Below are 16172 nucleotides of genomic sequence, written 5' to 3'. Positions count from 1 at the left end.
TCTGTTCTTTGTTTGGTTTCTTGTGCTTTTAGTATCATACCTAAGAAATCATTGCCTAACCCAAAGTCATGAAGATTTACTCCTATGTTTTCTTCTAAGAGTTCTGCAGTTTTAGCTGTTAAAATCTGGTCTTTGATACATTTTGGATTAATTTTTGTATTTAGTATGAGGTAGGGTCCAAATTGATTCTTTTGCAGGTAGAAATCCAGCTGTCCTAGCACTATTTGTTGGTAAGACTATTGTTTTCCCCCTTGAATTACTTCAGCATCCTTGTCAAAAACCAATTATGCTTTGCATAGAGTGTGATTTTTTAATATTAATGTGATGATTAATTTTCTAAAAGTATGTATTACCTTTTTTTTTATAGGTCACTATCCGAGCTTCAGTTGGATCTCTTCATTCAGGACCGTCAACTTCCAAGAGTATTCTGTCTTCCAGTAGTTCTGCAAGCACTTCTCTGCAGGTCTCACCTTCAAAGTCTAAAACTACGACTACTGGAAGTTCTCCAAGATCTAATGCAAGTGAATATAAGACAAGAAAGTTTCGTGCAACTACATCCACTAGAAGTAAACCTAGTACCAGTAAGCAAGGTAGAGGTGCAGCTAAATGCAGAGCAAAAACCTCTTGCAAGCCAAAGAAAAAGCGTAACAGGAAGAGTAAAATCAGCATAGCTTTGAAGAACTTACGGTAATATATTTTATTCCTGATACACATTCCTATTTCAATATTAAATATTCAAGCTTATTTTAATATAGCTTACCATATCACCAGATAATGTTCATTTACATGATAATCACTTATCTGGCATAAAGGCCAAGAAAATAATAAAAAGATACTTTTTACTAGTGCTGAACAGAACTTGGATTACTGTACTTATTTTATAATTGCCATCTTCTACACTAATCTTATAATTTGTGCTTATATCTTATGATAGTTGAATTGGTTTATGTGATCCTTTTTATTCTAAGGAAACGTTAACTGATATTAGAGTTTTTACTTACTCTAGCTTATTGTTTCAAAGCAGATTTTCAAATTCCAAGTCTCTATTTAAAGATTTAGTTAAAACATCTTGACTCCAATTAATAAAACATGAATAAGTCTTTACCTTATTTTTTGGTTTTACAATATATTTTTATCATTTTTTTCTGTCTCCATAAGGTGTCGTCGGGGAATATACACATGCATTGAATGTCATACCAAAATAAAAGATTTTGCAAGCCACTTTTCATTATTTGTGCACTGTAATTTTTGCAAATACAGCACTAACTGCAACAAAGCCTTTGTAAATCATATGCTGAGGTGAGTTAAACATGTACACGGCCAGTCAAAACTACCATTCAAGATAATTTGGTTTTTTATAACAAAGCCACTTTGTCATATCAAGGATCTAAAAAGATCTAGCAACAGGGAACTTCGAGGATATTACCCAATACTGTTTTCCAGCATAATAACTCAGGAATTAGCAGGACAAAATTTTTAGGAACAGGCTAATGAAATTAGAATAGGTTTGGTAGGGAAGTTATTTTTCTAAGTCTTTCAAAAAGTGAATAAAATTTCAAATGTTCCAAAATATCTTACCAGATAAATGCATGTAACTATGCAGTGTTCCCCACTTCAAAGCAATCTCTTTTAGAGACTTCAGCTTTGTCAGAAATGCTAGGAACATCATCGGTGCTCACATGCTCACTCTCTTGTGTTCTTTATCTCTCATTCTCCCTCTAACCCATCTGTCCATTTGTTTTTCAAGGCCTCCATCTTTGCATTCATTTGATGAAATGTGAAATGAGACTGCAGGAATAGTCCAGTCATGACATTACTGTTGGAATTCTTTTTCATATATCAATTATTTTACATTCTTTGAGCACCTACCATGTACTCTATGCTAGAGAAAGACTTCAAAGCCCACATTACTTTCGTTTGAATCTTATTAGTACTTTATTCCTTCAGTATGGATTTTTCTAAACAAAAATTGTTCAGATATAAATATGCTAAGTTGATTATTCAAATGGAGGTAGGTCCATTTATTTTCAGTCAGAAATAAGATGAAGCCAATAAAAGTGGTGTCTTGGAGCTTATAATAAAGGTCAAGTACCTTTATTCTGCCTGTGTTACTTTATGGGCATAGTTAGCTACCACTTTCAAGGATTTGCCCACATTTTTTAATGCCTTCAGCACTTAACTCTCAGTGTTTTTTTCCCCTTGGTGATTCCCCAGCCTAACTTCATCGTACCTTGACTTTAATGCCAGCACTTCACATCCACCTCTAAGGCATTAAAAAATGCCACCATCCAATGTTACCTTGTCATATGCAATATTCATTCATTTTGAAATCTCATTACTTCTAGACTTTTAGTCTTGGCTCCTCCTTTCAGTCCAGTATCACTAAATCCAATCTTATAGTTAACTTCAGCCTCAAAGTCATCTGTTGTGAATCTTGCTTTGTTTTTTGTTCTAGAATCCTTCACATCTTCAGCCACGCTTACCTTGCTATCCTTGACTCCCTTACCCTTTTTGATCTTTCTCTTTGCTCATTTCTAGACTGTGCTTGATTTAGTCAGCTTTGAATTTCTGAACTTTAATGTGGTCCTCTCTTTTAAGAATGCTTATTTGTTTTTGTCTTCAACATCTGTGTAGATGCTTTTCAGTACCTTCAGGATTTTATTCTAGGCTCTAAGTTGTTAACCTTGCCCACTAATTACTCAGAGGTCATCTTTTTTCATTTTTCCCAAGGTTAACCTTTTTCTACCTCAAATCTTTTCCCCTTCATCCAGACATTAATCTCAGAAAGAGACATGTCCACTTTTTCAAAGTTAGTTTTGCCCCTTATCTCTTCCATTTCCTCCATAATCTTATGCACCCTCATTTCATCTTTTTCTCTGTACCACATTCCTTCTGCCTACAAATATTTTCAGGTTTTTTAGTATGAGGGAAAGATGCCTTTACTTTGCACATTTTCTTATCTTCCTTTCACTGTCAACATTTGTAAAACGTGTTCTTTTCTATCTTATGTTGTCATTTCTTTGTAATTTGAGTATCACCCCCATCTTAATCAGTTCAAGCTGCCCCTTTTAAGACTATCAATCATGTCCTAATCACTAAATGTATTCATTGCTTTTTCTTTTTTTTATTATTATTTTTTAATTTTAAAATCTTTAATTCTTACATGCGTTCCCAAACATGAACCCCCCTCCCACCTCCCCTCCCCATAACATCTCTCTGGGTCATCCCCATGCACCAGCCCCAAGCATGCTGTATCCTGTGTCAGACACAGACTGGCGATTCAATTCTTACATGATAGTATACATGTTAGAATGCCATTCTGCCGAATCATCCCACCCTCTCCCTCTGAGTCCAAAAGTCCATTATACACATCTGTGTCTTTTTTCCTGTCTTGCATACAGGGTCGTCATTGCCATCTTTGTAAATTCCATATATATGTGTTAGTATACTGTATTGGTGTTTTTCTTTCTGGCTTACTTCACTCTGTGTAATCGGCTCCAGTTTCATCCATCTCATCAGAACTGATTCAAATGAATTCTTTTAACGGCTGAGTAATACTCCATTGCGTATATGTACCACAGCTTTCTTATCCATTCATCTGCTGATGGACATCTAGGTTGTTTCCATGTCCTGGCTATTATAAACAGTGCTGCGATGAACATTGGGGTACATGTGTCTCTTTCAATTCTGGTTTCCTCGGTGTGTATGCCCAGCAGTGGGATTGCTGGGTCATAAGGTAGTTCTATTTGCAATTTTTAAGGAATCTCCACACTGTTCTCCATAGTGGCTGTACTAGTTTGCATTCCCACCAACAGTGTAGGAGGGTTCCCTTTTCTCCACACCCTCTCCAGCATTTATTGCTTGCAGATTTTTGGATCGCAGCCATTCTGACTGGTGTGAAGTGGTATCTCATTGTGGTTTTGATTTGCATTTCTCTAATAATGAGTGATGTTGAGCATCTTTTCATGTGTCTGTTAGCCATCCATATGTCGTCTTTGGAGAAATGTCTATTTAGTTCTTTGGCCCATTTTTTGATTGGGTCGTTTATTTTTCTGGAATTGAGCTGCATAAGTTGCTTATATATTTTTGAGATTAGTTGTTTGTCAGTTGCTTCATTTGCTATTATTTTCTCCCATTCAGAAGGCTGACTTTTCACCTTGCTTGTATTTTCCTTTGTTGTGCAGAAGCTTTTAATTTTAATTAGATCCCATTTGTTTATTTTTGGTTTTATTTCCAGAATTCTGGGAGGTGGATCATAGAGGATCCTGCTGTGATTTATGTCAGAGAGTGTTTTGCCTATGTTCTCCTCTAGGAGTTTTATAAAAAATGGAATGCTTCACGAATTTGCATGTCATCCTTGCACAGGGGCCATGCTAATCTTCTCTGTATCATTCCAATTTTAGTATATGTGCTGCTGAAGCGAGGACTATTCATTGCTTTTCATTCTTACTCTTCTATGACTTCTTTAAGACTATTTGATACTTTTGATCGCTCACTCTTTAAACTCTTTGCAAGTTCTCCTAAACGATTACCACAATTTTTTTCTTTTTTGCTCCTCCGTTTCATTACCTTTTCTTTCTTCAGCTCTTCTTGGCTCTTTGCATTTCTATTCTTGGTACCTTAACCACTCTGAGAGTTTTATATTTTACCTTTCAACTGTAAATCCTCCAATTTCAATGCTGAGTTTTCCTGAGATCCAACTCTTCATCTCAAACTATTTGATGGATCACAGGACACAAATAAGTCAAACATTTTTGTCTGTCTAGGATCCAAGCTATTATTACCCCCTCCCCTTTAAGCTCAGTCTGTCTCAGTGCATCATTTGCATAAATGTGGAGCATCATGTGGAAATAATACAGTTTTAAGTTTCTGAAGCCTATGGTGTTCTCTTGATCTGGCACCATTCATCATGGCTTCCTGAAAATCTATCTTTCTGTAATTTACCACTCTGCCTCACAACTACTGCAGTGGTTCTGCACCTATGCCTCAGTTGTTCCAAACCAGACTCCAGCCAATCTTTCTCTCAGTATACTGCTGGGGGGAATGCTGGTCTCTTATTCTGTGCCAAACACATGGCTGCTCCAACAGGGCTTTAATTCTGCCCTGAATTTATAGGATTTTAAATTGAAAATTATCTTTAGGGTTCCTTAAGTTCATGGATCATTCTGTCCTCTCCCATTTGCCATAGGCTCCTCAACTGTCTTGTGGGACCTCTGGCCCCATTCTACCCCCAAAATATCCCCAACTGGCCCTAGGCTTCTTTCATAAACTTTCTAATTTCTAGTGAGCCCCAAGCCTGTACTGCAGCATCATCAGGCACACTTACTCATCGTTCAGATCATACAGAACTGAAATGTCCACTTCTACTCTTCTAAGGGTTTTGTAAGTCTCTCTGCGTTTCCCCTACTTCACTCATGCCTTGCTTCCTTGGTTACCTCAATCCCCCTAATTGGATACCCTCACTCTGACTCTGTGTGGAATTTTTGTCATAAGATTGAGCTCTGTACATACAGAAGCTTTGTTTTCTCAGAGGTCAAGTATTTTTATCCTCAGCCCATAGCAACTCTGTAACCATACCAGACAGAAGTCAAGCCCCTCAAAATAATTGATCTTCCCCAGTGTATAGTTTATCCCATATTCCGTAGAGTGACTTTTTCTTATTCTTTTTTATTTGGCATGCTCCTCTCCTTCCCTCTCATTTTACCTTCTGTGAAGTATCTGATCACTGTGGTCCCTCATAGGAATCAATTGTTTTTTTGAGTTCTGTACTATTCAGCTATTCTGCCTCATATTAAATATGTGTCTTACCTACTTGAGAAAGTGGTTCTTTGTATTCACCATGGCATCTATTCTGAGGACTTTTTCTTGGGGATAGGTAGTCATTCTTTTCCCATGTGTACATGGTATGTTGATGGATAGTTACCATGTGTCTAAGGATATCCATTGAATTGATGTGTTGCCAGTTTGGGTCTGTCAGTGCAAGCTAGGGCTAGCAAAGTTTCAGTAAGTTTTTCAGATGATTAGTTAGTGTAAGGATCATCTGAAAAACGTATTGAAACTGGTTTCTGGGCACCACCACCAGAGATTAATTCAGTAGGTCTGGAGTGGGAGCTGAGACTTTGTATTCAGTATTTCTAATAAGCTCCCAGGTGATGCAGATGCTGCTGGTCCTATGGATCACACTTTGAGTAATACTGTGCTATGCCCAAAGAAAGTGAAAGTGTTAGTCGCTTAGGCATGTCCCACTCTTTGCAAGCCCATGGATTGTAGCCCGCCAGGCTCCTCTGTCCATGGACTTCTCCGGGCAAAAATACTAGGGTGGGGAGCCACTCCCTTCTCCAGGGGATCTTTCCGACCCAGGGATCGAACCCAGATCTCCTGCGTTAGCAGGCAGATTCTTTGCCTTCTGAGCCACCAAGGATCCTGGCTAATTCTGCCTGTCTTTCTAATACAGGAAAGCTTTCCTTATCAACTTAGAAGGCAGTATTAAGCTGTTAGCATCGGCTGCAAAATTTGGTTAGTGGTTTTCTGTGCATAGAGGAAGTATTGTTTTAACTTGAGTTCTGCTTCCTTTAATTGATGTTCTTTAAAAGCTCTTACAGTAATTGCAGAAGATTCTTTAAGTGTTTCATTTTACTGATGGTAATGTCACTTGGCCTAAGAAACAGTTTTTTCCAGGGTCCCCAAGCTAAGTATATTAAGATTATAAAGTATTATTCCTAACAGTTTATATTACAGCAAAATACATCATTAGCAAATAACTTTTAAATTGTTCTCAACTCTTAAGTGAAAATAATTTGATGTTCTTTGCATGTTTAACTCGTTATTTTTTTTATAGCAGTGAGGTATAATCATTTAAGATTATTCTGAGGGAAATATGTTAGAAAATACGATGATAACATGAAATGTAAGATAAAAATCTTGAATTAAACATGCTAATAGAATTTTATAATTTAAATTGTGGTCTTTTATTCAAAACTAGGAAACTAAGTATAGGCTTGAAAAATTGTCGTGAAATTAATTACTGTATAATAAAATCTCATTTCTTTCTTGTCTTTCTAGCTTTCATGCCAGCCAGCCAGCTAAACGGTTTTGCATTTTTAAGAGGCTTTCTAGAACTCTCAGGTAAGTAATTAATCTTTTTTTTATTCTCTCTATAGTAACTTTTTAACCTGATGCTGGAGTGCTTAGTTTGGAAAATGAAATAATTGCTACTGGACATACGGAATTCTGTTCATTATATCCTTAGATCTAAGAGGGGATTACCTAATAGTCTCCAGCTAAACTTCTGTTTCCAGAGAAGACAATGGCACCCCATTCCAGTACTCTTGCCTGGAAAATCCCATGGACGGAGGAGCCTGATGGGCTGCAGTCCATGGGGTCGTGAACAGTCGGCCACGACTGAGCGACTTCACTTTCACTTTTCACTTTCATGCATTAGAGAAGGAAATGGCAACCCACTCCAGTGTTCTTGCCTGGAGAATCCCAGGGATGGCGGAGTCTGTGGGGTCGCAGAGAGTCGGACATGACTGAAGCGACTTAGCAGCAGCAGCAAACTTTGTTTCAGTGATATTAAGCATTAAGATGAAACTTCCATGAATTTGCATTATAAAATTAAAAAATAAGGCTCTCCAGCAATATTTGAGTATTTAAAAGACTTTTAAGATAGTTGACAAAGTGACTTGACACACTTTCATTTTTGAAATAAAAATACACAACTTGTTTACTATTCAGAGGAATTGTGAACATTTCTGAAAAGATTGATAATTAATGTTGGTGCTACCACACACACTTAGCTCAGAATTCATTAAGGACCATTTTTTCACATTATTCTAATTCCTTTGACTCCATTTTCCTTTGGTTAATTATTTTGTTATTGCTGTCATTGCTATTTGAGATACCAGTGTCAAGATCTTTATATTAATAGCATCAGGTTAGCCAACACTTGTTTTAATGCTTTGGGTTAGTGGAAGAGGAGAAGAGGGGATGCTGTGACTCAGGATCTTATATTTTGATGTCTTCTGCCTCATTTGCTCTTCTCTGTCGCCTCCTTTAGGTCTTTCCTTGACCACCCCATTTAAGATACCATTCTTTCCCAGCCCCACTCCTAACACTCCCTATCTCCCTTTTTTGCTTTGTTTTTTCTTCATGGCAACTTTTTACTGTTCAATAGATTGTGTATTTCACCCTCTTGTTTACTGTCTGTATCTTCTGACTAAAATGTGTATGATTTGGATATTTGGCTATGTCAGACATTGGCTGGGCATTCAGTAGTGGCCTGGCCTATGGTAGGCTTTTGTGAATATTTATTGAGTAAATTAATATTGAAAGTGACATGTGGAATGTGTAGATGATACACCAATAATAGCTCATAGGAAGAGGAAAGTTTTATTCCATTTTTTAAAAATACATCAGTGCAATTTTAAAACTATTGCTAAATTCAAGGAATTAGGAAATACCAATAAACTTTATCTAGATATTACCAGTTACTAAAAATTTTTTATAACAATGAAAAGGATTTATTCTAAAGATGAGAATTTAATTTGATTTTTATCTCACTATTGTCAAACTGAGTTGTGTGCTTGGTTCTTAGATTTAATTGTACGACTTTTTTTCTCACATAGAATGGGTCTCAAATTTAAATAGAAAACTGGTGATTTTCTATGTATGGGAGTTTTCATATTTAAAATTTTAAGAATAGTAAATTTATAATTGTTATTTTATTAAAATGCAGTGTTCATTTTTAAATTCATTGTATATCATGTATAACACAAGGTAGCAAATTCTGTGAAGATGACAGTGATGAAGTAGGCTTGGTACCAACCTTCAAGGAATGTACAATTTATAAGATGTGAACATAAGTAACTACAGAAATTAATACAGGGAGGTTTGTAATAAGTGCAATGAAAGTTACGATTTGAAGAGAAAGAGAGGTTTCTACTTTTAAGAAGAGGCACAGGGGCATTTCAGTTGGAAAAACAGCATGAATGAAAATTAAGAAAGGAAAAAAGCAAATGATAAACACAGTGAATGACAAGTAGTACAGTTTGGATGAAGCATGAGGTTCATATAACATTGTACTAAGTTCAGAGTCTGGGAATGGTTTTGAGCTTATATCCAGATGGTGGAATCCTTGAAAAAGCCTAGGGAATTTGGACTTAATTTGAAGATGTTGGGAAAGCCATTGGTGCTTCATGTGGAATCAGGGATACTAAAGGAAGATCAATTTGGAGGGCTATACAAGGTGAGTTGTAGCTACATGAGGCACGTGCATGCTTAGTCTCTCAGTCGTGTCCAACTCTTTACAGCCCCATGGACTGTGGCCTGCCAGGCCCTTCTGTCCATGGAATTTTCCAGGCAGGAGTACTGGAGTGGGTTGCCATTCCCTTCTCCATGGATCTTCCCCACCCAGGGATCAAACCCGAGTCTCCTGTGTCTCCTGCTTTGCCAAGCAGATTCTTTACCACTGAGCCACCTGGGAAGCCCACGTGAGGCACATAGACTGATTAAGACTGTTGCAGTAGTTAAGACTGATTTAATAAGATAATCTGGGTTGAAGTGGTGAAGTGGTACCATGCCACATTAAAGAATATGGGCTCTAGAATCAAAAGGTTCAGTTTCAGACCTGGTCCTGACCTTGGTAAGTTACTAAACCTGAACCTGTCCTCTATTTAAAAAAGTTAAAATTACAGCACCTACTTCTTTGGATTGTTTACACAGAGTAAGTGCTCAATAAATTGCTAATATTGAATATTATGAGATTTTTCAAATAGTGACTGTCTAAAGGCAAAAAGAGTCAGAAATAGCTACAGTTTTGAGCATTTATGTCGGGCATGGCATCGTTAAGGAGACCAGTCAGGAGGAATGACTTTTCCCAGGTAAGGAGGAAAGTACATGCCTTTAGTTTCATGGAGATCATTTCTGATGTGACAACTCAGTGTAAATATACAACAAGCTGTTGAGAGTAGAGCTGCAAGGGAGAAATTAGACTAAGCTATGCCTTGAATTTATTCTTATACAGGTAAAGTACTTACTGTTAAAGTATTTAAAACAAACTGCAAAAGTATATTTATGCTTTGTTAATAAGCTGATGATAATGCATGATTTATTTATGTTCACATAATTTATTTTTAAGACCTCATTTCTTCTCTGATTTTATCATTTAAATAGGACATTAGGTTGTAGGCTTCACAGAGTATCCTTTTTTGTTCACTCTTATATTTGTAACACAAATCCATACTAGTAGTACAGAGTATATAAAGAAGGTTCTCAGCAAATGTATATTGAATGGATGAATCTTGCTTTGCTGATGGGCAAAGGCAGAGAAAGATTGTGCCTCGCACAAGTTATACAAGTTGTTAGTGGAGTCCAGACTGGGTTTTAGTTCTCTCTTCACTCATAACTTTCAGGAACCACAAGAGAGGGAACTGGAGAAGGAAATGGCAAGCCACTCCAGTACTCTTGCCTGGGAAATCCCATGGACAGAGGAGCTTGGTGGGCTACAGTGCATAGGGTTGCAAAGAGTTGGACACAACTGAGCAACTAAACAACAGCGAGGAGAGGGAACAGCACGTAGAGCACTAAATGTTCTCATAATTTAGACATGGCTATGCCATTTTCTAGAGACATGCCATTTCATGTATATCAGGCTTATATAACAAAATTTGGAAATGGTCACAACACACACACAAAAAAGTTACGTGGAAAAATAATAATTGAATTTGTGTATGGTTTTTTTTTAAGACAACCTTTTCTTTCTTATTTTTTTTCCATAGGGGCATTACTCTAGTGTGCCTTAAATGTGATTTCCTGGTTGATTCTTCGGCTCTGGATCTTATGGCTAAGCACTTAAGCCAACGTAAAACTCACACTTGCCAAGTTATAATAGAGAATGGTACATATATATAATTGTGTTACTTTAGATTTCTGATATTTATTCCATATTATTTATTCTGATATTTATTCTAGGTGGTTTTGATCAACCACAGTATAGGCCTTTACATATTAAAATAATAGTTTCATTCCTCATACATTCTTTAAAAATATTTTATTTTATACTGAAATATAGTTGATTTACAATGTTATATTAGTCTTGGTGTACAACACACTGATTTAGTTATATATAGAGATTCTTTTCATTACAGTTTATTGCAAGATATTAAATACAGTTCCCAGTGCTATACAGTTGGAACCATGTTCTTTATCTATTTTGTATATGGTAGTTTATATTTGCTAATCCCAAACTCCTAATTTATCCTTTCCCTTCCTTTCCCCTTCTCATTCCTCATATATTCTATTTTAAATGTAAAATTCTTTCTAATTTCAGTTCCTGAAAGTACCTCAGCTTTTGAACCCACTTCTGCGTAAGTTTAATATTCATTCAGTGCATTTTTCTTTGATGGATTTTAGCACTATTGCATTTATTGAATGTATCACTAATAGAAATGAAAAATATTAAAGTTTTTTGTTTTTGTTTTTGTTTTTAAAGCCTCTTGTTGAAATAGATTCCTGCTCTATGGAGCTCGTGCAACCTGGTGCAAGACAAATTGGAATTTCCTAAGTTCAAAGTTCTGAAGTGTTTTCTTTCACAAAGGCAGTTTCCTAAGTTCAAAGTTCTGAAGTGTTTTCTCATACAAAAGTGATTAAACAGCCAAGTTTATGACACTAGTTCTCGTTATTCAGTTCTTTTCAGCTGTCGGATGGCACTAGAATCTTATTCCACCTTATCTTTATGTCAGGTTAACATACCTTAACATAAGCTTTTTTCCTGTTGGCTCTCTTCAGAAATAACTTTTGTTGCTATGGTCTTTTCTTGCTTTGCTTAAAATAATTCGTGTTTTCCTCCGCTATACTTGCTTTCAGAATACTGCATTCCAAATGATGTGACTGTTCATCTTTCTTGTCTGTTTTGTCTGGTTTCTTAGTTTCTTAGGAAATTACATTTTTAGGTCAGATAGTTATCTTTTTCTTCATTCCTTGTCTGTCATTGTTCTATTTTTCATATTTTTCAGATGCAGAAGCAACACAGAAATTTCAAATAAAGTCCAGGGTATTCCTGGTCCGTGTCCCCCTTCGATGGACACGTCTGATGCCTGTCCTCTCTTTCCAAGGAATGTGAATTATTTGACTGTGAGACCTCCTCTAGATTTTGGCCTTAAGAAATCAAATCTTAGGGAGAGTCCCTTCCTTCATGACTGGCCTCCTATAAGACTGATGCTAATTTGGCCAGAGATGACCTCAAGGCCCACCAAATAGAGCACAACTTTCTACTGGGGGCTTTGGTTCTTGATCTTAAGCTCATGGGTCGATTCTAACCAAGAAAAGCCCATCAGATCAATGCTTCAACATCCAAGTTGAAGTTGGATCATTCTGGCTGCTGCCCTTTTATCTTCCTCAGTGTGCATGCAGTCCAGGGAATATAAAAACTGGTTATATAGGGAACCAAGGTTACTTTTACTTTCATGTTCTTGAAGTTTCTGAAGTTAACAGTTCCAAAATCAGTTAGTTCTACTGTTGTTTAAAGTTTTTTCCAGTATTAGATGCATTCAGCAATACTACTATTCAATTTTTTTATTTTTTTACTCTAATTTAATTTTGTTAACTTTGTTTTATGTTGTCTTTGCCAAATTTATTAATGTCTGTTTTGTTATATCCTCTTTTCTTTCTTCTCTTTAAAACTTGTTTTGTGTTCATTTTCTTTCGTTAATAACTCAAAAAAAAATCCTTTGAATTCCCTACAAATTTTATGTAGCTACCTATTGGCAGCTTCTTAATTTGGTAATTATTCAGACCACTAGACGTTATTACATCCACTGTCTATCTTGGATCTATCGTTATCTTAGTGATTGTGGGTTCAAAGGCATGAAGAATTGGCAAAGAACACTTCCTACAGACCTTAAAACGAGTTTTAACGTTGCATTTCTGTACATCTAATGCATACTATCTTAGCCATTAGTGTAATTCCTTTGGATAAAGATAATATATTCAGAAAATATTGGGACCAAAAAATGCACTTGTTTCTTGCCCATATATATATATAGATGTATATTTTTTAATTTGGTGTTTGTTTATTTTGGTTACATTGAATATAGATTTGCTGAACAGTTTTGATGTTATTACTTATTTTTTTAATAAAATTTGTATTGTTAAAGTGCCTCTGAAATTATTTTCTAATAAAGCACTTTGAATAAAACCTGTAGATTTCCATACATCTAGGACCATTTCTTTGCTTCTTACATGGAAGCCTGATTACTTGGCCTACAGACTGAGCACTTTATTGAATCTATCTTGTAGTTTTTCTTTCAGCACAGTTAAAAGCTCACTATGTATACTTTAGGAATTCCCAGATGGCTCAGTGGTAAAGAAGCCACCTGCCAGTGCAGGATGTGCAGTTTCGATTCCTGGGTCAGGAAGACGCCCTGGAAAAGGAAACGGCAACCCACTCCAGTATTCTTGCCAGGAGAATCCCATGGACCAGAAGAGCGTGGTGGGGTGTAGGCAACAGTCCATGGGGTTGCAAAGAGCCACACACAAGCACCCACACACATCCGTCATCCATCCATGTATACTTCTGTAATTTTTAGAACTTTGAAGACTGGCAGGAGACCCTTTATAATTTTAATAACCATGAAGGTGGACAGGCTGAGAAGAAGTTTGACTCAATCATGAGTGAGTTTTATTTTTCCCTCTAAACATTGGAACTTCTTGAACTGTACTTTGAAACTTCATTTGAGCTGCTATAACAGAATACCATAGACTGGGTGTCTTGTAAACAATAGAAATTTATTTCTCATTATTCTGGAGGTTGGAAGTCAGTGAACAAGGTGCTGGCAGATTCAGTCTGTTGAGGACCCCTTCCTGGTTCATAGACAGTTGTCTTCTTGCCATGTCCTCACGTGGTGGAAAGGACAAGAGTTCTCTAGGGCCTCAATTACAAGGGCATTAATCTGATTGACATGGGCTCTACCCTCTAGACCTAATTACCTAATGAGGCCCCACCTCCAATACCATCACAACTGGGGATTAGGTTTCAACATACGTACTTGTCTGGGAAAGTGAAAGTGAAGTCGCTCAGTCCGACTGTGACCCGTGGACTGTAGCCCACCAAGCCTCTCTGTCCATGGGATTCTCTAGGCAAGAATACTGGAGTGGGTTGCCATTTCCTTCTCCAGGCGATCTTCTCTACCCAGGGATCGAACCCAGGTCTCCCACATTGCAGGCAGACGCTTTAACCTCTGCTCCACCAGGGAAGCCCTTAAATACAAGAATACAGTCTCAGAAAATCTCCTATAGAGACACAGAACTTCAGATCTAAGTACTAACATCAAAGATTTCAAGGGAGGAAAGGAAGCCAGGTTGAAAGAAGGGGAGGAGGCAGGAGAGGGGGGTAAAAGGGGTGGCCTTACAGATGTCTCCTGCCATCTACAGATACCCAGGCGTTATGTGACTTTTCCCTGGGCCTCCAGAGAAGGGAGGACTGGAACTCGGCCCTACCAGAAATCAGACCAGATCAGAACCAGAATTCGAGTTCTCTGCCAGGAGGTGATCAGTCTCCAATCCTCAGCTCAGGCTGAGGGCCCTTCGGCCAGATTCCTGTGTCCAGGACCGGGGGACTAGAAACAGGGAAGGATAGGAAGGGTTAAGGAGAGGAAAGAGGGAAGGGGAGAGAGGTCAATAAAGTCTTTTGTTCCTTACCGGTCGGGGCACTCTGACCAGTTGTCCATGTCAGGAGGACACCAGGGACAAAAGGGTCCCAGTTGCGGCTGCTGGGTCTGGTCCATTGGCAGGCAAGCTGGGCCCTGAGTACCCCGAGTGGTCAGCATGTCAGTCTTCGTGAAGAGGAGTCCCCGCCAGAGTCGCCATTTGTTGCAGGAAGAGGGACCCCTTGCAGGGCCCAAAACTGGGCTCTTGTTTAACACTTGGAAATGAATTGTCCGAGGAGACAACGTGTACTGACAAAGCAAGAGATTTTATTGGGAAAGGACACCTGGGTGGAGAGCAGTAGGGTAAGGAAACCCACTCAACCTATAGCAGAAACATTTTGAAAGCCAGTTTCAATGATCATTTGTTATGTAGTCTGCTACTTGTAACTCATAGTCAAAAGGCTTACTATTTTTAATTTTTCAGACTGATATCTGCTGTAAATGACTTTCCAAAATTTCCAAAAGTTGCTTTGGTGATATTCTAGTCTTTAGTTCCATATCTGTATCTTAAGATATGTTTTCATTTACCATCTTTCTACCCATTTTTTTTTTTACTTTTCAAAAATCATGGTAAAATTATATAACAAAATTTACCAGTTTATTTTCAAGTGCATAATTTATGTGTTAATTACACCAAGTTTTAAACTTTTGCCCAGGAATAACGTGGTTTTAATGTAGGTTCTCTATAAATTTTTTCTGCCTTTGTCATAGTTCACAAATATGAAAACCACATTCTTGCTATAGCAATTATTTTATTCAGGGGTGCATCTTTGTGTTTTTCCATAGGATTCTATTTCCACAACATATGTTCATTTTCTTAAAGTATAATGCCCTTAAAATTCTGTGTCCTATAGCATCATTTTTTTTACTTCATTTAAACAAAACATCTCAGTCAGTACTAAGCTTGCTTATTATAGTCAGTTGGGTTTTAACTGATGGTAATGAGTTTTAGCTTGACTGATCCCTTTACTTTCAGGCTATTCTCAATAATTCTTTCACCTGAGTCAGAAATAGCCATCTCACACATGAGTGTTTCTTGGTTACAGCTGAATAAAAGGTGTAATTGACTCAGTTTCAATTTATCACTATTATTAGAAAAATGAACTCGACTACAAAGACTGAACTTCTTATTCTGTTTCCTCAAAACTTTGCCAAAACACCTCTTTGGGCCTCATTTATTGGTTTATGCTTACTGAGCACTTACTTTGTGCCTGACATTATTCTAGGTGCTGGTAAAATAGACTGAAATCTCTGCCCCTGTGGAGTTTATTTTTCAGTGTTGGAAGACAGACAATAGAAAATAAGTATATTGTATGTTGGAGAAGGCAGTGGCACCCCACTCCAGTACTCTTGCCTGGAAAACCCCATGGACGGAGGAGCCTGGAAGGCTGAAGTCCATGGGGTCACGAGGGTTGGACACGACTGAGCGACTTCACTTTCACTTTTCACTTTCATCCATTGAGGAAGGAA

At 37.5% G+C, this 16172-nt stretch overlaps 1 protein-coding gene and 1 non-coding gene across 13 annotated transcripts in view; one reads left to right on the top strand and one right to left on the bottom strand.

Annotated features, from left to right (window-relative positions):
* The window catches only part of ZNF280C (zinc finger protein 280C), a 73450-nt gene extending 60300 nt beyond the window's left edge, over positions 1-13150 (top strand). For all 12 annotated transcript variants that reach the window (XM_042241650.2, XM_015105061.4, XM_015105062.4 and 9 more), the window contains 6 exons: positions 368-687; positions 1159-1299; positions 7063-7125; positions 10776-10894; positions 11327-11363; positions 11489-13150. In XM_042241650.2, the coding sequence (XP_042097584.1) occupies positions 368-687; positions 1159-1299; positions 7063-7125; positions 10776-10894; positions 11327-11363; positions 11489-11504 (696 nt within the window). In that variant the 3' untranslated portion in view covers positions 11505-13150. The remainder of the gene's footprint in view (positions 1-367; positions 688-1158; positions 1300-7062; positions 7126-10775; positions 10895-11326; positions 11364-11488) is intronic.
* LOC114111867 (U6 spliceosomal RNA) lies at positions 4321-4427 on the bottom strand. Its single transcript, XR_003587599.1, has one exon. It is a non-coding gene; the product is annotated as a U6 spliceosomal RNA (small nuclear RNA).
* Positions 13151-16172: the final 3022 nt, after the last annotated feature.

Source organism: Ovis aries, chromosome X (genome assembly GCF_016772045.2).
Source record: "Ovis aries strain OAR_USU_Benz2616 breed Rambouillet chromosome X, ARS-UI_Ramb_v3.0, whole genome shotgun sequence".
Classification (NCBI taxonomy): domain Eukaryota; kingdom Metazoa; phylum Chordata; class Mammalia; order Artiodactyla; family Bovidae; genus Ovis; species Ovis aries.
Note: the sequence above shows the minus strand (reverse complement) of the source record. Positions and strands in the feature narration are given on the sequence as shown.